Genomic DNA, 23,086 nt, shown 5'->3' with positions numbered 1-23,086 from the left:
CTGTGGCCGTCCCAGTTTTGGATGGGCATGCTGCTCCAGTTGCTAATAGACTTCCCACGTTTGATAACGAACAGGAGGAATGTTCTAACACACCCGTCCACAACAGATCCACACCCCATCATGTCCCACACGAGGCTCATGGCATGCCTTCTGTCAGGGAAAACTTGCAGAAACGAGGAGTTTCGCCGGCTGCTGCGGACATCATACTTGCCTCCTGGAAACCAAGTACTGAGAGGCAATACCGCCCACATGTCCAGAGGTGGTCGTTGTTTTGTGGTAGACGGAATGTCGATCCCACTTCTCCAACTGTAGGTCACATTGTAAATTTTTTGACGGAAACCTTTGACAGGGGTGTGGGTTATGAGTGTGTGAACACTGCGAGGGGTGCCCTGTCTTCTCTCGGCATTGTGGTGGACGGATGCAGGGCAGGAAATCACCCTTTGGTCATCCGATTCATGAGAGGGGTTTTCAATCTTAGAACTCCTCAGCCCAGGTACACTGACACTTGGGACGTCCAACCTGTCTTAGAGAAACTAAGGTCCATGTTCCCCTTACATGCATTAACCCTTAAAGAATTAACGCTAAAATTGGTTATGATGATGGCCTTAACTCAAGCTGCCAGAATTCAAACTTTACAACTACTGTTAATCAGAGACATGCTCATTAATGAACACTCCATTTCAGTACAGTTGGGGGGCACTCTTAAACAATCCAGACCAAATTTTAACATCAACAGGGTCACATTCCATCGTTACCCTAAGGATCCACGATTATGTGTCTGTAGCACTCTCCTGAGGTACATTGAGGTGACTAAAGAGCTTAGACAGGATGAGATGCACACTGATGCCAGGCTCCTCATTAGCTTCATAAAACCCCACAAATCAGTTTCCAAAGACACTATTGCCCGTTGGGTCAGGACCATTCTCCGCATGTCCGGCATAGACATCTCAAAGTTTTCCGCTGGTAGTGTGCGGCCAGCAGCAGCTTCAAAAGCTGGAGTGGCGGCTGTCCCTGTCGCATGCATTATGGCTAAGGCGGGCTGGTCTAGGGAATCTACCTTTGCAAAATATTATAATAAGAACATTGTGGCTGCTTCTGACCTCTTTCAGGATGCAGTGCTAGAATAAGACATGATTTGGGTTTGTTGCTGCACTCCAGTGTTGCAGTGCACGGATATTTTAAGTATTTAGTATCTAGTACCTTAGGTTTACCTTATGATGTGAACTGTTACCATATTTCAACATTGTTTGTAGATTGGATTAAGTTGGATGCAATGTACCTTATTTTATACACCAATTGTATGATTGTCTCATGTACAAGATCATTCCATGGAATAATAGTTATAGTACTGTTTCTTGTGGGGCATTTCCTTTTCCTCTCTACTATTGCATCCTCCCTCGTCATCCACATGGCTTCAAAGCCTCATGGGAAATGTCCGCCCAGCGGATAGGTGATTTTGCCAAAGTAAAATTAACAAAGTACACGAGACTTACCGTAGGTCAGTTGAAGTGTACTTCTAATTTTTCGAGGCAAATCACCTCTGCTGGTGCGGAGATTTCACATGCCCTCCTCTCCCTCCCTACCTTAAGCTCTACAGGTTACTTAATTTCCTAATTGGTTCATCATGTGGATGTCGAGTCCTTGCTTTAAAGTCTGCCGGCAGCGCGTGACGCACTCTCTCTCTCATGTGAAATCTCCGCACCAGCAGAGGTGATTTGCCTCGAAAAATTAGAAGTACACTTCAACTGACCTACGGTAAGTCTCGTGTACTTTGTTAATGTTGCATCATCACTGCCATTACCACCACATGCTCTAACCTTCTCCATCCCTTCCTATATCTTATTTAATATCTCCACCTCCTGTAGTGTCAGCACTTTCACACACTTAGGAATATCTCCAGCAAGTGTCTTGGACCATCTCTTTGAGAACATAGTAAAATATGACAATGTTAATACAAATATGATCATGACATGAGTGAGGATGAAGGAGAGGGACAGCTGGGAAACAACAGGAAATGTACACAATATACAGGCAGTAGGAAATGTGCACAATCAGTTGTCAAAAAATGAGGGAAACTGACAACAGTACTGGTCAGCAGAGGGAATGCAGCTTGGTGTGGCAGGTGGTGTGCATACAAGTGTGAACTTGTCTGATGTGGTGAGCCATACTGTGAATGAAATCTAAATTGGTGACAACTTGTGAAAAATTTAATTTCCATACATTTTCCTTCCGGTGTCAATCTGCAAATAATCAAATTTGTAAATGTTGATCCTGCAGATGTTAAGGGCTGGCTGTATGCAACAGAAAACCATTTAACTACCCTCTTGGCTGGAGAAGAAAAGCAAGGAGGAAAAGGGGAAAAATATTAACAAAAAATAATACAACTCTTGCACCCAAGAGTTCCTTACTCCATTCTAGATATCTCTTACAGAACATGATCCTCTTAAATTTCTGTAATGCATTAAAAATGGCTTTTTAGTGATCATAATAACTTTTGTAGTCCAAGCTGCTCCACATTTCTAAGAAACACAGGGGTCAATAATTGTGGGTTCTTTCTTTTTAAATTCCATGTTGTCAGGCTTGGATTCTTGCTTATCAGTCAGGCAATCAGTGCATGGATTCTCATACTTGTCTTATGAAGCTTGCTATGATGGCAAGTGGGACAAGTCAAATAATTTTTCCAGTCCTTGAACCTCTTCACTATTTATTGCACCGTTCTAATCTTACACCCGTTTGATACACAGTAAATTGGAGATTTGGCCAACTTTGTATGAAGCTATCACTTCCTTACATAATGCTTGTTTGTACATAATGAAAAGGTTTAGAGTTACCAAAATATTGCCATATTAGCAACAAAATATGTTAAAGTCATGCACTATACACAGGTACAACTAAGCAGTTTTACTGTCTAGGTCCACTGAATCCACTCCAGTGTTGCCCACTCTGGCAACAATTCTCAGCTAGTATTGAAAATGTATAAGCTCATTTTGCATCCCAGGAAGGGAACTGCTAAGACCATGTCTTAGCAGGTGATGACTGACACTCCCACTGCTAAGATGGCCACTCCACAACATCTCCAGCTTAGAAATTTTTATCAAGAAAGGATGTACTAAAAGAACTTAGTGACACAGAACTTATCAACAGATACTGTTTAGACCATGCAGGTATTCTCTGTGTCACCAATCAAGAGAGGAAAGCCTTACAGAAAGACAAAGAGAGGAGCAACCCACTCACCGCCAAAATGACATCTTGATGCTGGGAAAAGTTACTGGGATAATGCAGTTATGCAATAGTGATGGCACTGTGGGGTCAAAGAGAGAGCCACAGGAAGCTCGGGATTACTCCTGAGTGCTGAACCTTCTTTGTTTACATTGCGATTCTTCAATGGGATCACATTTAACTTATTTGAAAGATTGAATTGCTGTTTTACCCTGTGTTTCTCCTCCAAATATACAAAAATCAAGGAAATACTTAGTAATAAATAGCAGCTTTTGCTATGTCATACAGTATTTGAAATTAAGTAACTTTGTTTGAAAACCAAATAATGGTTTCAGAGGAGGAGGCAGTAGACACCTGCCAAAATGATAATTCCTCCCAGTGAGGTCTAAAGCACTGTTCAGGGGGTGCTGTGAACTTATCATTAAACCCAACTATGACCTCACTGAACATTTCCCTTTGTGTCTCACAACACGAGGGGGCAGTCACAGCCTACCCTCTAAAGACAATTCTCTTCCTCCACACAAAACTACAAGCACCTAATAACACACACACACACACACACCCTTCACTCAAAAATTTCAAAATTATCATGGCGACTCCTACACCAGCCTTGGAGTCCCCATCTGGGGAGGGGACCATAAATGTCCCCAGGTTGGACTGCCTTTCTGTCGACGACCCTAAGTGTCTTGACACCACCCCTCAACTTTTTCTTCATTAACTTCTGCAACATTCACAGTCTAAGATCTAATTTTCATCCTGTAGAACACCACCTCTCCTCTTCTAAACCTCATCTTCTTTTCCTCACTGAAACTCAGGTGTCTGAGGCAACTGACAGTAGCCCCTTTTCTGTTCCCTCCTACTTTCTCTATCCTCATTTTTTATCTAAAGCTGGATGTTGCATTTATGTGCGCAATGACTTAACTTGCTCTCATACCCACGCTCTTGAATCTTCCGAGTTTTCCACCATCTGGCTATGACTACAGAGTCACTCTCAAACTAAATTTATCTGTGCTGTATACCTCTTACCTAACTCCTCTGAATATAAGAAATTCTTTGACTACTTAACTTCCAAAGTGGAGCACATTCTGACCCTCTTCCCTTTTACAGAGATCTCCATTCTTGGACACTTCAATGTTCACCACCAGCTTTGGCTTTCCTCTCCCTTCACTGACCATCCTGGTGAACTAGCCTTCAACTTTGCTAGAGCAATCGGTGCAACACCCTACTCGTATTCCTGACCGTCTTGGAGATATGCCCAACATTCTTGACCTTTTCCTGACCTCTAATCCTTCTGCTTATGCTGTCACCCTTTCTTCTCTGTTGAGCTCCTCTGATCACAATCTCACATCTTGTCCTATCACTCCAATCCCTCCTCAGTATCCCCACAAAGCTTTGATTTCCAAACTACCCTCCTACGGCTTCTATCCTTCTCTCTGTAACTTCATCTCAACTTTCCTTTCTGACCGTTCTATTGCTGCTGTGGTAGACGGTCACTGTTCTTCTCCTAAATCTATTAGCAGTGGTGTTCCTCAGGGTTCTGTCCTGTCACCCACTCTCTTCTTATTATTCATTAATGATCTTCTAAACCAAACTTCTTGTCCTATCCACTCCTATGCTGATGATACCACCCTGCACTTTTCCACGTCTTTTCATAGACATCCAACCCTTCAGGAGGTAAACATATCACGCAGGGAAGCCACAGAACGCCTGACTTCTGATCTTTCTAAAATTTCTGATTGGGGCAGAGCAAACTTGGTATTGTTCAATGCCTCAAAAACTCAATTCCTCCATCTATCAACTCAACACAACCTTCCAGACAACTATCCCCTCTTCTTCAATGACACTCAACTGTCCCCCTCTTCTACACTGAACATCCTCAGTCTGTCCTTTACTTATAATCTGAACTGGAAACTTCACATCTCATCTCTAGCTAAAACAGCTTCTATGAAGTTAGGTGTTCTGAGGTGTCTCCGCCAGTTTTTCTCACCCCCCCCCAGCTGCTAACTCTGTACAAGGGCCTTATCCGTCCATGTATGGAGTATGCTTCACATGTCTGGGGGGGGTTCCACTCATACTGCTCTTCTAGACAGGGTGGAATCAAAAGCTTTTCGTCTCATCAACTCCTCTCCTCTAACTGACTGTCTTCAGCCTCTCTCTCACCGCCGCAATGTTGCATATCTAGCTGTCTTCTACCGCTATTTTCATGCTAACTGCTCTTCTGATCTTGCTAACTGCATGCCTCCCCTCCTTCTGCGGCCTCGCTGCACAAGACTTTCTTCTTTCTCTCACCCCTATTCTGTCCACCTCTCTAACGCAAGAGTTAACCAGTATTCTCAATCATTCATCCCTTTCTCTGGTAAACTCTGAAACTCCCTGCCTGCTTCTGTATTTCCACCTTCCTATGACTTGAATTCCTTCAAGAGGGAGGTTTCAAGACACTTATCCACCACTTTTTGACCACTGCTTTGACCCTTTTATGGGACTGGCATTTCAGTGGGCAGTTTTTTTTATTAGATTTTTGTTGCCCTTGGCCAGTATCCTTCCTACATAAAAAAAATATATACATATACATATATATATATATATATATATATATATATATATATGTTGCCAACAGGGTCACCATTCCCAGGATTTGAGGGACAATGAACTAACTACATGGAAAATGCAAGGAAGGAAAGTGGTTTTAATGGAGGGGGATGATCAGTGATCTCATTGAAAGAGTGAAAAAAAAAATAGAAAAAAAACAACATGACCTGGAAGAGGAAAGCAAAGAATTGAAAATACTATGCACCGATCTAAAAACAAAATTGAAGGAAAACATTGATATTGTTAAAAAAACAGGAAAATGAAGTGATAGGGATGAAAAGTGAACATCAAATCAGAGGAAGGAAAAAGAGGAACAAAAAGTTAACCTTACAGAAATCATAGAAGCACAAAAGAAGGAAAAGACAGATTTAAGTAAGGAAATTGTGGAAGTGATCAAACAGAAGGAATCGATGGTAAGGGACACAATGGACAAAAAGAAATGTATTGTTATATATGGATTAAAAGAGGAAACAGAGCCAGTAAGATACAAGAGGGAAAAGAACAAAAAAAGGTAGCAGAAGATGTTGTAAGAAATATACAGAGAGAAGGTGAGGACTGATAAGTGAAACTGAGGAAATACATAGATTGGGGAAGTATACAGAAGGAGGAGAGCGACCACTGAAAGTAAAATTTAGGGCACAAACAACAGCCTTGAAAGTGATGTCGTATGCATGGAAACTGGACAAGATAGAGCAATACAGAAAAGTTTGGATAAAGAGGGATATGAATGAGGAGGAGAGACTCAAGGTAAATGATCTAATAAAAGAAGCAAAGGCAAAAAAACAAGAATAGAACAGAGGAGGAGAAAAAAAGTTCTATTGGAAGGTAAAAGACAAGAGGCTCAGGAAGTGGTTCTGACAAATAAAGAATAGAAAATGTAAAGAACATATGGAAAAATATAAAGTGGACAGTGGCATATACAAATATAAATGGTTTAATATCAACATTGCAAGAATTGAATAATTATATTAAGATAAAGCAGCCCGACATCATGGGTATTACTGAAGTTAAACTAAATGAGACAACAGAAAATATAAGAATTGGTAATAGTAATTATAATGTGTAGATAAAACATACAAATAATAAGAAAAGGGGAAGAGTCATGTTATTTACAAAGAAGACTATAACAGTGGAATATGTCGAAATAGGAGGAGGAAAAGCAGAAGTAATTAGAATTAAAACAAAAAGGAAGGGAGAATGAAGAAGAGAATTTGCAGTGGCTTATGTACCCACAAAGACAAATGCATGGACACAAGAGGATTGTAAATTATTGTTAAGAGATACTAGTAACTGTTTGGAGAGAATACTGGCAGAGAGTAATAATATAACAATTATGGGTGACTTTAATTGCAAGGAGGTATGCTGGGAAGAGTGGACCATGGACGGAGAAGAGTTATGGGGATATATGCTTCTAAATTTAATAATGACAAATACTATGACCCAGAAGATTGGAGAAAATACAAGATTTGGGGGTGAAGAGGCATCAAGGCTAGACTTGGTGTTTACAAAGGAAATGGACATCATCGACGGAATAAATTATCAGTGCTCACTAGGTAAAAGTGACCATCTGTTAAATGAGTTCAGTATAGGCAGTGGTCCAATAGAAAATAGGAATGAAATTTACAAGAATGGGATATATAATTACAGAAAACCAGATTTTATCAGGTTGAGGGAATATTTTGCAGTGGCTAAATGTAAACAACTGTTCACAGCAAGTGGGATACATTCATGGAAATTTATATTAAAGGGGTCGGCAGATATGTACCAAAGATCAAAATAAAGGAAGTGAAAAAGAAAAAAAGACTGGTTTAATACGAGATGTATAACAGCAAGAAAAGAAAAAGAAGCAGCATGGAATAGATGGAGAAAAAAGGAGGAAGTGAGAAATGGAAAGAATTCAAGAAGGCAAGAAATGAATATATCAAAATCCTGAGAAATGAAGAAAGGAATTATGAGAAAGATATAGTTAACAAATGCAAAGATGAGCCAAAGTTATTCTTCAGATATGTGAATGGAAAGATGAAAAACAAGCAAATAATAGATAAATTAATGAAAGATGGTGTTACATATGAAGATACAAGGTTACAAGCGGAATTAATGAACAAGTGCTTTCAGTCAGTATTCACCAAAGAAAGCAAATTTGAAGGAGAAAGAGCATGGCACAGAAACAATGTGATGAGAGAGATAGGTGGACATATGTGAAATTAAGAAGATTATGAAAGAATTGGATGTAAGTAAGGCTCAAGGACCAGATGGAGTGTCCAACTGGATACTTAAGGAGTGTTGTGAACAGCTGGCAGAAAGTATACAGAATACCATAGTATGTTCTTTTAAGAAAGGAAAAATCCCTCTAGACTGGAAGAGCCAATATTGTGCCCATTTTTAAAGGAGGTAATAAAGAAGATCCACTGAATTACAGACCAGTGTCCCTAGTAAGTGTGGTGGCAAAAATTGTGAAAAGAATAGTTAAAAACAGATGGATGGAATATTTAGAAGAAACACATACATTGACTGACAGACAATTTGGTTTCAGAAGTGAAAGATCTTGCATCAAGAATTTAGTGAGCTTTTATAGTAGAGCAATTGATATAATTCAAGAGAGAGAGGGTTGGGCAGACTGTATTTATTTAGACCTAAAAAAAGCATTTGATAAGGTACCACACCAGAGACTGCTATGGAAAATTCAAAATATTGGGGTTTGCAAGGCAACACACTGAAATGGATTACAGACTCCTTGAGGGACACAGAAATGAGAACAGTAATAAAGAGAGAAAACTCAGAATGGTGTAGAGTTACAAGTGGAGTACCACAGGGGACAGTCTTAGCATCCGTAATGTTTCTGGTGTATGTCAACGATATGATGGATGAGGTTGAGTTATATAAGTCTGCAGACGATGCAAAACTATTGAAAAGAGTGGAAAACAATATGGATTGTGAAATATTACAGAAAGATCTAAATAAGATATATAAATGGAGTAAGAAATGGGAAATGGAATTCAATGCAAAGAAATGCAAGGTGATGGAACTAGGAAAAAGCAAAAGAAGACTGACAAGTTCCTACACCATGGGAGAAATGGAAATTAAGAAAACCAAAGAAGAAAAAGATTTGGGAATTACAATAAGTGATAATTTATCACCCAAAAAACATGTAAACAAAATAGTTGAGGAAACCTACGAGTTACTGAGAAAGATGAAAAGGGCATTTGCTTACATGGATGAAGAGATGATTAAAAGTTGATGGAATATGTGATTTGACCAAAACTGGAATATGCCACAATTGTTTGGTCACCCCATAACAAAAAGGAAATAAGGAAAATAGAAAGGATCCAAAGAGCTGTAACCAAATTGGTACCAAGTTTGAGAGATTTAACCTAAGAAGAAAGATTAAGGAGATTGAAGCTTCCATCATACAAGAGAGAAGAGAAAGAGGGGACCTGATTGCTATATACAGAGCTCTAAAGGGTAAGGATCAAGTTAACAAAGAACTTATTTGTGTGGGACTCAAGAAATACAAGAGGACATGGAGTGAAATTGAGGAAAACAGCAGGTAGAAGAGATATCAAGAAATATGGTTTCCCAAATAGATGAAATAATAGATGAAACGGTGGTACAAGCAACAAATATTCATGGATTTAAAGTTAAGCTGGATGCTTATAGATATGGAGACAGGACAGCACGAGCATAACTCTTTTTCCTGTAAAACACAACTAGGAAAATACAACTAGGTAAATACACACACACACACTCTCTCTCATGGGAAATGTCCGCCCAGCAGATAGGTGATTTTGCCGAAGTAAAATCCCTCTTATCCGGCATCAATGGGACCGCCGACATGCCGGATACTTGAATATTGCCGGATACTTGAATAGAAGTGAAATTATGTCCACAATCACCACCCTACACTAATGCATCTTACTATAACAAAGATCAGCTGATCTTAATCAGCAGCTGATCTGATCAGCTGCTTACGTGTAAGCACAACACGCTTCCTCTTTTCTACAACTTTAGGCATGATGAAGGCGTCAGGCGATAAACAGTGCACACGCGGGACTGAGTCACTGAGTAAACGCAGTGCAGTGGGCCGCGGGTGGCGCGAAGCAGTGCGCTCTGGTGGCGAGGGGACAAAGTATGCCTCGCGCAGGAATTTTAATCGATTTTATGAGTACACATTGATTTTTTATTGATTTTAAGGCTAGGGGAAAAATGTGCCGGATACTTGAAGCTGCCGGATACTCGAATGCCGGATGAGAGGGATTTTACTGTATTAACACTATATACCTTAATATTTCTTACTCAAAACTTCAACTATGTGACATATCCCTTTTAATGAGCTTAATACCATAGTTTAAGTAGCAGTTTCATGAAGTTTGTCAAGAGGAAAAATCTACAAACATCAATTACAGGATGAAGAATTAATACAAAACCATTATTGTCTTCTGAAAGTTCTGACACTGGATCTGTTCAATTTTCACTACTTGTCAACCAGGTGGGATACCTAAACCATAATCTTATGGTTAATCTAAAGATGTTTGTTTCTTAATTACATCTTAAGGAGAGCTTTGGAGAAATGTGATATACAGGCACATTAATTTGTTTTAAATTTAATCAGTATATTTCCTAATTTTTCCAGTAGATATGAAGCTATTTACAGGCAGTCATTTACAGCTACAATAAAACACTATTCTAACAGAAGTAGTAGACGAGTCCTTAGATATTACATAGATATGGTATATAATGTTCCATTTCATGATCCCCTGCTCCTTTTACCTTTTATGTACAATCTTTAAAAAAAAAAAAAAAAAATCTCCTTACCCTTTTCAACTGGTTATTGAGTTAGCTTTATATTATTAAATTATTCAATGGTAATAGAGTTACATTCTTTTCTTTAAGGAAGCCTTATATTTGCTATTTCTATATTTTCCTTTATTTTTATATAATTTCTTAATCCCTCATATTCAGATCTTCCTGAGATAGGATTTTGGGATTTATACCAATTGTCTTAGTCTTACTTATAAAATGAAAATTTTCTTCTTATAATATCTCATTTAATTGGGAAGATGCAATCCCTTTCCCAATTCTGGCTAATAAAAAAAAGGGTTCTGCATTATTGAAAATTACTTCATCTTTTAGGAATCTGGTATCAGTATGTGTATACCACAGCCAGTCTATGTATGAATTTACCTTGTGAAAGGCAGAACTATGGTTTGGGCTAAGTACCTAACAGTACACAGGCCTGAGGCTAATTAGAGTACTTAGCTGGAATGTTTGCATAGTGTAGAGAGTACAGTGTCCACAAAAATTTTTGACCGCCTTATGTTAGAAATCCCTGGTAAGAAACGGAGAGAACACATACATCTCTCCTCAATCTCATTTGGCTGACAGAAGTCATCATACATTTGGCAAATCAGGAATCCCTCTGAACTTCCGCACACATCATGTTTTCCTGCTCAGTGCTTGGTGAGTTGTATCATTGAGGGGATGTATGCTGGTCTGTTCCATGCCTGAATTCAGTATTTTCAGTTCTTCACTTGTTGCTGCTGCAGTTTTGTTACAGCTTTGCTCAGATGGCTCCAGACAACCTTTCTAATGAGGAAAAGGCTAGAATTTTGGCCTGGAGGAATGAAAATGTCACTATGAAAGAAACTGTCAGGAGTACAGGTCAGAGTGAGAGGACTATAAGATACATGGTTGCTGCTGCTCAGGACCTTCCTCCACTCATGGTCCCACCTCGAAAACTTTTCACTGGGAGACCAAAGAAAACTTCCAAGGATACTGACAAGCTTTTGAAGTGTGAATTATTGAAGGATCCATGACTTACAGCCAGTCAGCTAAAGAACACTCATCCCAAACTGGTGGAAAACATCTCAGAATGAACAATACAGCAATGGCTGTAGAAGGAACTCAGCCTCCCGACATTCAAGCCTGCTCAGAAACCACTGGTGACCAAGGCAATGGCAAAGAAAAGACTTGCTTTTACCACAAATATAAGAGTTGGACTGAAAAGTAGTGGAGTAAGGTGCTTTTCAGCAACAAAAGCATCTTCAGCTGCATCAGATCACGGCCTGGAATGATCAGACGACCACGGAATTCTGACTGTTTCATGCCTCAAAATGAAGAAAAAATGGTGAAACATCCAAATAGCATGATGGTTTGGGGAGCATTTTGTGGTGCTGAGGGACATACAGGGCTGTATTTATTGCTAAAGAACCAGACAATGCAAGCTTATCTTTATATTCAGGTGCTGAATGATCATATGCTTTTTTCATGATTTGCATGGATGTCACACTTTCATGCAGGATGCCATTAGGCAAAAAAGTGATGAAGAGGCTGGAAGAACAATGACATACAACTTCTTGATTGGCCATGTAACTCCCTGGATTTGAATCCAATCAAGAACTCCTGAAGAAACAGCTTGCAACATGTGACACATCTTCGGTATTACAGCTGACTGATGAAATAAAAACTGTGGACCACTGATTTGGGCCTTGATTATTTCTATGCCTAGGAGACTCAAGGTGGTAAGCAAAAAGAAGAACCAGAGGATTAAATACTAATATACAAGTATTTTTGTGTTTTATTGTGTTTTATTTACCTTTTTGTGTGTGGGCTGTAGGTGTGGAGATGAGGCAGTCAATACTTTTTGCAGGCACTATAAGCTGAGTTGGAGCAGTTGGAGGCCGAGTTAAAGTGTGCTCCTTGAGTGTAACTGTGTAACTGTCTGGGCAGCACTCAGTATGGGCCTATAAAAACTCAGGGTTGAGTGGTTTGGATCCTACTCAATCCCTGATCCTTGCTAATTAACCCACCTTTTGAAGCAGGTTCTTAAATTTGAACCGATAGTTTTTGTCGAGAATTAACATATTTCCGACAATCTCCTTCACCCTTGGGGGTATGGTTAGCACCAGGTATAAAACAAAATGATAAACATATAGACATTAATTTTTCATATTTTTTTGAGGAAATGTCTAAGGTAATCAGCACCAACAGTCACCTAGAATGTTTTCCAATTCCTCATATTTTTTTCTTAACCATTATAACACCTCTACCTCAATTTCCATCATCATAAAAGATATCAACTATTGTTTGTATCACTGACAAAAAGGAGTTATTCAATATAGGCATCAGATTGTAAACTTAAGGCAAATGTCTGATTTTGGATTAATACACCAAAAGTAAATTTCCAGTAGTAGTAAAATACTGAAGATTGAAAGATCTTAAATATTTGCATCAGATTATAAGTCTTAGGAAAGGGATGACACTGGTTGGTCACATCTGCCCTGAGTGTCAAATACTCTAAACTATGCTCATTTATGGGGTAGCAAGTAAGAGAAAAGGGTAATCATGCTCACCTTACAGATGTCTTCAGTGCTTGTCATAACAGTGGTTAATGCATCTGTTGCTGCTATGAGCCCAGCTTCAGGTAGAAATTTCAGGGACACCTACAAAGGAGTTTTCATTACAGAACCTTATTCTTTAATCATTATTTTATTTTGCCCATGTCCACAGGAAATGCACAAACATATTTACCTGAAATGATGGGATATGGGCACTTAACCATCCAGAATTTGAAATGATTGCATTAACAGCTTCAATTTGTTCCAGAGGAGGATTGCTTGATTCTGACCAGTCAGCAAACAGTGCATTTAACTTTTGAATTGCCATCTTCCACCATTTGCTGATATTTGTAACACTTACAGGTGGAACTGAATATTCCCTGTAAGCAAAATGTTCATGAGTGTAACCTCTTTTCATGAGTATGAAGCAAAATCAAATCAACTTATGTAAGTACTTCCACATAACCCTCACTGCAAAACTAAGGAGCAATATTTCACCTTACATCACTATACGTAATCTCATTCTACAGAGAGACTTACATATCTGAATATTTTCTTTTCTTGAGGAGAGAAGCCGTGATCTCAAGCTTCAGGGTACTTGTTACTGGAGTGGGCAAAGCATCCACCAGCTCATCAAGAACTAATTTCCGCAGTAACAAGCTTCCTACCTAAAATGTCAATAAATGTATTTGTTTAAATCACACAATGTTGAAAAACTGAAATACACTATCTCTCACACTTAATGTTTTGCAAAATACTCAACATATCAAATAATGGAGAAACATTAAACAAACTGAGGTCGTGACAAAAAGTTAATTAGAAGCAATATGGTAATAAACCTAAAAAAAAAAGTTTTTATGGGTCAGAAATAAGAAGATATCTTTTTTCTATGTTAAAAGAGCACTAGCATTGGCCAAGTGCAACAAACATGTATAAAAAAAAAAAAAAAAGTCCAATAAGGCACTAGTCCTCAAAAAGCAGTCACAAATGATCATCAAATATTGAAGGATAAACATCTTGAAATCTTCCTCTTGAAAGAGTAAGTCATAGGGAGGAAGAAATACACAAGAAGGCAGGGAGTTCCATTTATTATACATAAAAAAAAAGGGGGGGAGATGAATGACTGAGAATACTAATTAACTCTTGCATTAGAAAGGCGTACAGAATAGGAGTGGTAGAAAATGGAAAATTTTGTGCAGTGAGGTCACGGGAGGAAGGGAAACATACAGGTTTCTGGGAGGCAATGGATAATATAATTTTAAAACACAATGGATAAAGAAAAGCACAAGATTTCCAAGTAAAGGGGAATTATTTCCACTGGCTCTACTATTTAGTAAACCAAAATTCATTAAGATGTCAAACTGAAGTGTCCATTCAGTAAGAATGATTATGCTATAACAGAATTTCAAGTAAATTATGAAAAATAGAGAACAAAATCAGGTTTAATTACTGCATTTCCTGTCATATAAGATGTAAGGGTGTATTAATTTAGTAAGATATATTTTGGAAAAGTGAAAACTTTTTTTTTTTTTTTTTCCAATTCATAAGTCATGTTTCCTTTCAGGGAGATGTCCAGTTTGGAGACCAAAAAAATATGAAAAATATGACCCATTGTAAAAAAAAAAAATATATATATATATATATATATATATATATATATATATATATATATATATATATATATATATATATATATATATATATATATATATATATATATATATATATATATATATATATATATATATATGATAGGTATATACATTCACTATTGTTTTACAAAGATTTATGGCAAAATGCACAATAATTTAAATTTAAATCACATTTAAAGGTCCCATAACCAGCCACATGTTTTTGTTTATATCAGTAGAATGTGTCTTTTTTTCCCCAAAAAATACAAAAAATTGTCAAAATCCTTGGATTTTTTGGGTGGACATGATACGGTAACACTTAAAGAGAGGAATGAGTGGTGATCTCAGCTCAGTGTCGCCAGCTGAGCTCACTCTCAGTCTCAGTGGTTTGCCAGCCTTAGTTGAAAGAGGGCATGTGTCACTTCCTTAGAGGCACCACATGACTATCTCATCTTATTTCCCACATTTCTAAGGACATCCAGGAATACAAAGTTGAATATGAATGTAGTGCCTTTTAAGGGAAACCTGGCAATAATGAGGAGTGTGGCAGCTCTGAAACACCTAGGTTATGATAAAGTAATACCACACCACAATAGGGTGTGGGGTGGGAACCAAGAGCCACTGAAGCAAAAAATATCACTTTTCAAATTATTTTTCTGACATACAAATATGAAGGAATGATGTAGTAACACAGGCAATGTAATAATAAAGTGTAGTGATGACTAATAAAAAGAATGATGAGTAACAAATATTTAAGAGCCTGTATCTGAAAACAACATTTTTGCTAAGATAAATTGCCTAAACCTCAACCATTTCTTCATGGATTTGCATCAAATCTTCAGGATTGTTACAATGGAATATAATCTACAAATATACATTTATAATTTCAATTAACTATTATATATATATATATATATATATATATATATATATATATATATATATATATATATATATATATATATATATATATATATATATATATATATATATATATATATGAAAAAATCTTCATGAAGAGTTAAAATATCCCAAAAGTTGAAAGTTGCGAGAAAATTTTTTCTCAAATTAAATAAGACTCAAAATTTCAAATATGCTCAGTTAAAAATCAATCACATATTGTGCAATATCATATGAAAAAAATAAAAAATACAATTTTTTTTAGTTTCTGCATTTTGAAAAGGGGTCTTAATTTTTCAAAAAAGAAAAAAAAAAACAAATAAAAAATAGAGGTATAAATGCTATGCCCCACAACTATGCAAAATTTAGTATAAAACAAATAAATAGAATGGTGAATATACATCATAATGGACATCCCCCTTATCTGATACGGCTTCATCTAGATAAAGAGCTCTGATGATACATGATGATGCTGCCTGATTTTTTTTATTTTTATTTACTTTATTTGTTTTTTTCATCAATTTTTTTAAGATAGAATATATCTAAGGTAGAACTACTTGATGACTCTTCATCATCAAGATTATGTTCATAATACTTATCTATTATGCTATCATCATCACTATCCTCAGATGCATCACTATGGCTGATCATAAAGTTCCAAGTGAGGTTACCAAATTATTCAATCTCCTGTTGTTTCCTTTTGTGGTGTGCCATGATGCTGTTGGCATGAGATCAGGGAGGACTAGGGTAAGCATCATTGAGTTGACAGGATAAGGTTGTAAATTTAGCATGTTCTTCCCTTTTCATTCCAAATATAGTTTACATTTTTCATGTATATTATGAATATATATAGACCATACTCTTCATTATAATTGATATATATATATATATATATATATATATATATATATATATATATATATATATATATATATATATATATATATATATATATATATATATATATATATATATATATATATATATATATATATATATATATATATATATATATATATATATATATATATCTTACTGAATTTACATGCCTTGTGAATGTTATACAACTCAAAAAATAGCTGATGAGAGAAACAGCACTAAAATTTGACAAGAGTGGACTGCCAAAGCTTTACTCAAAACATGAAAACAATGTATCACCAGCAATCTTTGAAGCAATTGGCAGTGTTACAAGGTTATGAAAAAGTGTGTGGTGGCCCCCTGTTAACTTATGACAGCAAAAATATGTGATGAATATGTATTTAACTCTATACAAATTCTATATAACAGAGCTTCCAATATGTCCCACCAACCATTGCATAAAACCGTCCCATCCTGTGACAATGTGTGGAAACCACTCAGTCCATCAGGACCAATATGTGATAGAGCGTTTGCTATTGTTACTATTATGCCATTAAATTAATGTTGTTGACATGCAAGCAAGGAGAATGTTGTAGCATTAAATTAATGTCATTGATGCTGTAGGACTTAATACTTGACCTAGAAGCATGAAAAAAATACCATGAGATATGCCTATCCTTCTCCACTGCAATGGTGTTACTGTCTAAATTGGCCATTGTCCACTGGTGTTTTAGCTCAGCAAAGAGTAGAGACAGAATAACAATATGTTGTTACAAACAGGTTCAGCCCCCTTAACAGCTGGCACTACACTTAAGTCAGCTTTCCCTAGGCTAGCTACTTCTAGCCTAGTGCAGGTATATGCATGACAAATCCAGGCACTTACTAGCCATTGATCACTATTAAATCTCCAAGATCACCACTCCATTTGACCCACCAACGGAGAAGGGAATATAACAAATGCCAACTTAAATCTCCCAAGCTAGAAAGAACTAATGGGCCATATGCTAGGGAACACTAACAGTAGCAACAACCCAGATCGAGGTATGATACCTTATTGGACAACTGCCCACAGTAACGGACAAACCACATCCAACAACATATTATACGCTCTGGCCAGCCAACAATATATCTACAATCTTCCAGAAGACAAATTCCCACTTCCTATAAAATTGGTGGGAATCCAAGAAGAAAGTAGAGATCTATAGCATAGCACAGATTTTTCAATCCTCTGGTCTGCCTCACTCATTGTTGTTGGCCACAGAGACCAGAAATATTTAACAGAAACATGACACACAATGACCCACAACAATACACTGCACTTAGAAAAGAGAGGAGAGAACAGTATTTGCTCCTGTCTGAATACAGGCGCAAATACAGTGAACCATCCCACAATACAGACTGCAGGTGGAGTCACTTATCCAACTTGCAGGGGCAGCAAACACAAGACCACTGACCTTGAAATACAAATTAGAACTGTCCAAATACTGACCTCCTGCAGGACCCAACTAATACTCAATATAATAATGTGGCACTAGGTAATCCCACCCCATAGGTAATACAGTAATATGCCCTGCCTATCACGTCATATGCCTAACTTTACATCGTGTCTATCCTCTATGGTATCCATTCTGCTTCTGACTGGCTGCCTGTGGTAAAGTCCATTAACTCACGACCCCCCACCTCCACTTCTCATTTATATAAGTTTTACAGTAAACTTAGCACCTTCCTCAAGCCATCACTGATGCATTTCTCTCTTCTCGCCCTCTCCCCGTTTTCTCCTTCTTTATCTTTCTCCTTCCTACTTCTTTGTTAGTTATTCTTCTTTTCACTATCTCTAATCTCTATCTCACTGTGCATAACAATATCAACTCCCACTCTGCAAGCATGGTGGCCTGTGCATATTTGTTACAGTGGATATGACACTAGTTAGAGCAAACATGCCTGCAGCTCCATCTTGTCTTCCCCATCTGCTCTCACTGCTCTCCCCACAACTTGAACAAAATATTCCACTGTGCCTCAAAAGTTCTAAAAATGTGACTCCAAGTCTTAGAAGTGACTTATCTTTATGCTTAACCATGCACCAGGACAAAGGCAAATAATCCTCATAGTGTGTAGCTGGACAATAGCTGTCTTGTATCTAAATCACATTAAGACAATAATTTAAAACTTCAATTTCATATTTTAGTATCATATTGATTTGGAATCATTTTCAAACAATTTATAAACACAAATATTTCTTTCTGGGGGACATCTGGAAATTATTGTCAAACAGAGGTGTTTTGGGTGTTAGTCTCATACCAGAAACAATAACCACTAGGCCTGCAAAAAGCTAATTACTGGAGTAGAAGATGCAGTGTGATTTTTCAATATTTATTTATTTTTTATGTCTTTTGTGGCAGGAAATAAGGTATATCAAAAAATTTTGTAAGGCTCAAGAAGCAATTTGGGAAAAACTGAACAATGTATACAGTGCTACAGGAATAACAGGATACTTAGAGGCACTGATCAAAATCTATAAAGAAAGAAAAAAAGAAATCTATATCTAAGAACTAGAGAAAGAGACAAGTAACAAAGATAGTCTCAATAATATTAGCAAGATCTAACAGAGAAGACACATGAAAAAGTTGGGGAAGAGAACAGACACACTTATGGAATAGATATACCCAAACAAGAAATTAATATGTGAAATTTCAGAGTAGAGAAGAAAAAATATGAAAAGGATGTAAATGATTAAGAGTGCAGTACCTCAGGTGATAGTGTGTCTGACTACTATGCAAGATGTTCCAGGTTCAAATCCTAGTACAGCCAGGATTTTTCAGGGATGATTGCCTGCTCCAAGGTACACACAGGGTACCAGTCAGCTATGACTAGAAATGTAAAGACAGCAGAGAGAGGAACTGACCACCCTACTCCATATGCCAAGGCCCAGGAAAGGGTGATGTTACCAGCACACTTTTACGTTTACATTTACACTTACATAAATGTTTAACCCAATTATTCAATGAACATGTAAATGTTAAGTTGAAAACAAGGTGAGCATTGATGAATTAAAGATAGGAATTATTTATGAGGATCTGATGACTATGACAGAAAAGATGAATGAATGTTTACAAAAGATTTTGACAAGAGAGAATAAATTTTTAAACACTAAGGGTATATAAAAAGATAAGGTGTTAAATGAAAAAAACAGCTAACTGAGCAAGAAGTAAAAAATAAGATTAAGATTTTGAATGTGAGGAAAACACAAACATTAGATATAATATTCAGGATGGATATTACAAGAATGCAGTGAACAACTCACAAAGAAAATACATTACTACTTAGATAAGATTACACTTGCATTACAAAAAGGTAAATTTGCATTATTATTATTATTGTTATTATTATTTTTTTTATTATTATTACTATTATTACTTTTATTTATTTATTTTTTATTTATATTTATTTATTTATTTTTTTACTTTAGAGTGAGGATCATCACCAGGGAGCAACTGTGGTGTAACGCGTAATATATCTGCCCTGCAAGTGGAAGGTCCTAGGTTCGATTCCCAGGCAGTGTCTGCCTTTTTTGGTGAACCCCTTACTCTAACATTTAGTAAAGCTTTTGTTGCCATGAACCATTCAATTTGATTAAGGAAATCATATAAACATGGAATCAAGGATGTTGCACATGACTGTATCATGTTACCTCTCTAAACAGATCACAGTATGTTTACTGTAGTAAAGTTAATTCTACTAAAGATGTTACAAGTGGCATACAACAAGGCTCAATTCTAAGACACTACTACAATGTATTTCTTCTTTATGTCAGTAATATAATTAATGTTTCTCCATCACTTATTCCTATAGTGTTTGTGGATAATACCATTATTTTTCTTATACAAAAGAACATAAATAGTGATTATGAAAATTAATACAGAAATGCTAAGGATAGTGAACTGGATAAATGCAAATAGACTCTCTCAATATAAAACAAAACGTAGTGTATGATATTTCATACTATAGGAAAAAGATTTTCACCAAATGTTAATGTATCTATAGCAACAAAATAATACATTTTTAGATGTTACTACTGATTTGACATTACCTTGTTCTGAACATGTTAGTATAACAAAATAAAACTTCAAAATGGGTTATGTTATTAACCAAAGCAAGGAAATTTTTTGACAAATTAATGCTTACAACAATTTATAATAGCTTCTTACATCCATATTTACTATATGGATTAGAAGTCTACAGCTATATTCACAAAGATTCTGAGGTAGAGAGACTGTGCTTAGAACAAAAGTTATGCTTAGTTTTATGCTAAAGTTCCTAACTGGGCTGAAGCTAAATATAAAATTAATCATGCTATAGGATGTGCTTTGCTTTAAGAATTAAGATGGCTGACTGTCAAGGAGCATGATCCCACACCTCAAGAATTATCAAACTTATAAGGATGTTCTGCACGACCTGAGTGACTCTAAACTGTTGAAAATATATAGACTAGATTGGCAGGACTTTTATTCATGATTTGGTGGGAGATGCAATGATGATAGAAATTTAGCCAATGGGAAATGTAGATCTACAGCAGTGATGATTATTACCTTTCCTGTGTTCTGTTGTTGCCATGTGTCTCATTTATCTCCTTGGTAATAGTGGATCATGCAGCTTTTTTTGTGCCACTGAGTGAGTGAAACCCTTCAGGCTACTTCTTTCCTCATATACTAACTGGATGAGGAAGAAAAGTTTCTTCATTGGTCCAGATGGAACCTTGGTTTTTTAACTTAATTCATTCCTGAATGCCGTTTAAAATCCAAAATTATTTTCCCCATAAGAATCAACGTAAAATGGATTAATCCATTTCCAGACACCAGAAGAATGTTTTTTTTTTACTTTTACAACAGTACTCTGTGCATAAAATCACACAGGGAAGTCCTATTACATGAGCATTCATAAAACTGAAAATAAGAGACAAGTAAATTAAGGACTGTTTTAACTACACAAGCACAAAAAATCTGATAATACATGAATCGGCTTGGGGCTAGTAAAGTGATGAAGGGCAGATGAGAGACTTATAGCTCAGTCATCCCAGCAGTTCCCAAAGTTTTTTCTCAAGCCTCTGAGAGAGAGAGGGGACCGCTCAGCTGGCGAGTGGCAACACAGTGTGTTACCACTCTCCAACACTTAAACACATCAGTTATACTGTATAAAAGTGTTATGCTTATTTCATATGTTCATTTACAGCTAAATAAAGAATAAAGCTATAAATAAGAAAGTAAAAAAGAAAACAGAATGGTGTGGATGTCCAATGAGCAAGAACTGTGGAATAGCTAACACACACTGTGATCATGTGAGTGTCAGCTGCCATGTAGCTTGTTCGAGAACCAAATTATGGCACTGCAACCGAAGCAATTACGAGTTCAATACTTTGTTTGTAAATCTATTTGTTCGAAAAGGAAACCTTTCAGTAACCAAGGTTCCAATGTATTTGTCTTTTCAGTCTTAACCCTGTTCTCTGTGGCATGGGTCAAAAACAACCCACACTAGCAGATTTTTCCCAAATAAAACAAAATTTTAAACAAGAGAGAGTTTTAGGAAATTATTCTTACTACATCAATCAAAATTTGGTAAGGAATGACCATGTAAAAAAAATCTGCAAAAAAAATCAGTCTAATTTATGATACTTTATACTTTTCTTTCAATCACTCACAAAGCAATGTGACAACAGATGATTATCACTGATCAATGAGTTCACTGCCAACAGCCACCTCCTTGCCAGCCATACAATAAACTTTCTCGTGTATTTTTTTATTTATTTATTTTATTTTATTTTATTTATTTATTTATTTATTCTTAATTTTTTTTTTTTTTTTTTTTGTGTGTGTGTGTGTGTGTGTGTGTGTGTGTGTGTGTGTGTGTGTGTGTGTGTGTGTGTGTGTGTGTGTGTGTGTGTGTGTGTGTGTTACTAGTACCTAGTTGAACTGTACAGGGCACAAGCCGAAGCTCATTTTGTCTTGTCTCTATAACCATATTTATCCAGTTTCTCTTTAAACATGTGTACACTGTTTGACACAACCAAATCAAATCATTCCAAATTTCAATAGTTCTATGCAGAAAGCTGTATTTCTTGATGTCACTTGAACTCTTCTTTATTTTCTTCCCATGCCCCCTCATCCATCTCTCTCCCTCTTCCATCTGCAGTACCAAGTAATTTCTGTCTATTCTTTCTATATTGTTTACTAATTTGTACATTGTTATCAGGTCTCCTCTTTCTCTTCTCTCTTGTAGTGTTGGTAATTCCATCTTTTCAAGTCTTTCTTCATAGCTTAAGACTTTCAATTCTAGTACCATCTTCGTCACTATGCTCTGTATTTTTTACAGTTTCCGTATTTTTTTTTTCTATGTTGAGCCGAAACTCCTGCTGCATATTCCAATTTAGCTTGTATCTAGCTTGTTATAATTTTCTTCATCATTTCTTTATCTGATTTATCTAAATAGTTAAATGCTACCCTAATGTTTGTTAACAAGTTGTACTTGTGTGTAGAGCCAAATATCCTTTTTCTGTGCCTTTCA

At 36.6% G+C, this 23,086-nt stretch overlaps 1 protein-coding gene across 4 annotated transcripts in view; it reads right to left on the bottom strand.

Moving 5' to 3' along the window:
• The window catches only part of LOC135102203 (serine/threonine-protein kinase atr-like), a 479,415-nt gene that overhangs the window by 363,726 nt on the left and 92,603 nt on the right, over window positions 1-23,086 (bottom strand). For all 4 annotated transcript variants that reach the window (XR_010269589.1, XM_064007031.1, XM_064007033.1 and 1 more), the window contains 3 exons: window positions 13,683-13,810; window positions 13,336-13,522; window positions 13,158-13,247 (listed from right to left, as the gene is read on the bottom strand). Coding sequence is in view for 3 of the 4 variants with exons in the window: in XM_064007031.1 (XP_063863101.1) it covers window positions 13,158-13,247; window positions 13,336-13,522; window positions 13,683-13,810 (405 nt within the window). In the remaining variant the exon portion in view is untranslated. The remainder of the gene's footprint in view (window positions 1-13,157; window positions 13,248-13,335; window positions 13,523-13,682; window positions 13,811-23,086) is intronic.

The sequence above is a fragment of the Scylla paramamosain genome, chromosome 7, assembly GCF_035594125.1.
Source record: "Scylla paramamosain isolate STU-SP2022 chromosome 7, ASM3559412v1, whole genome shotgun sequence".
In the NCBI taxonomy this organism is placed as follows: Eukaryota; Metazoa; Arthropoda; class Malacostraca; order Decapoda; family Portunidae; genus Scylla; species Scylla paramamosain.
This window is presented reverse-complemented; position numbering and strand designations above follow the sequence as displayed.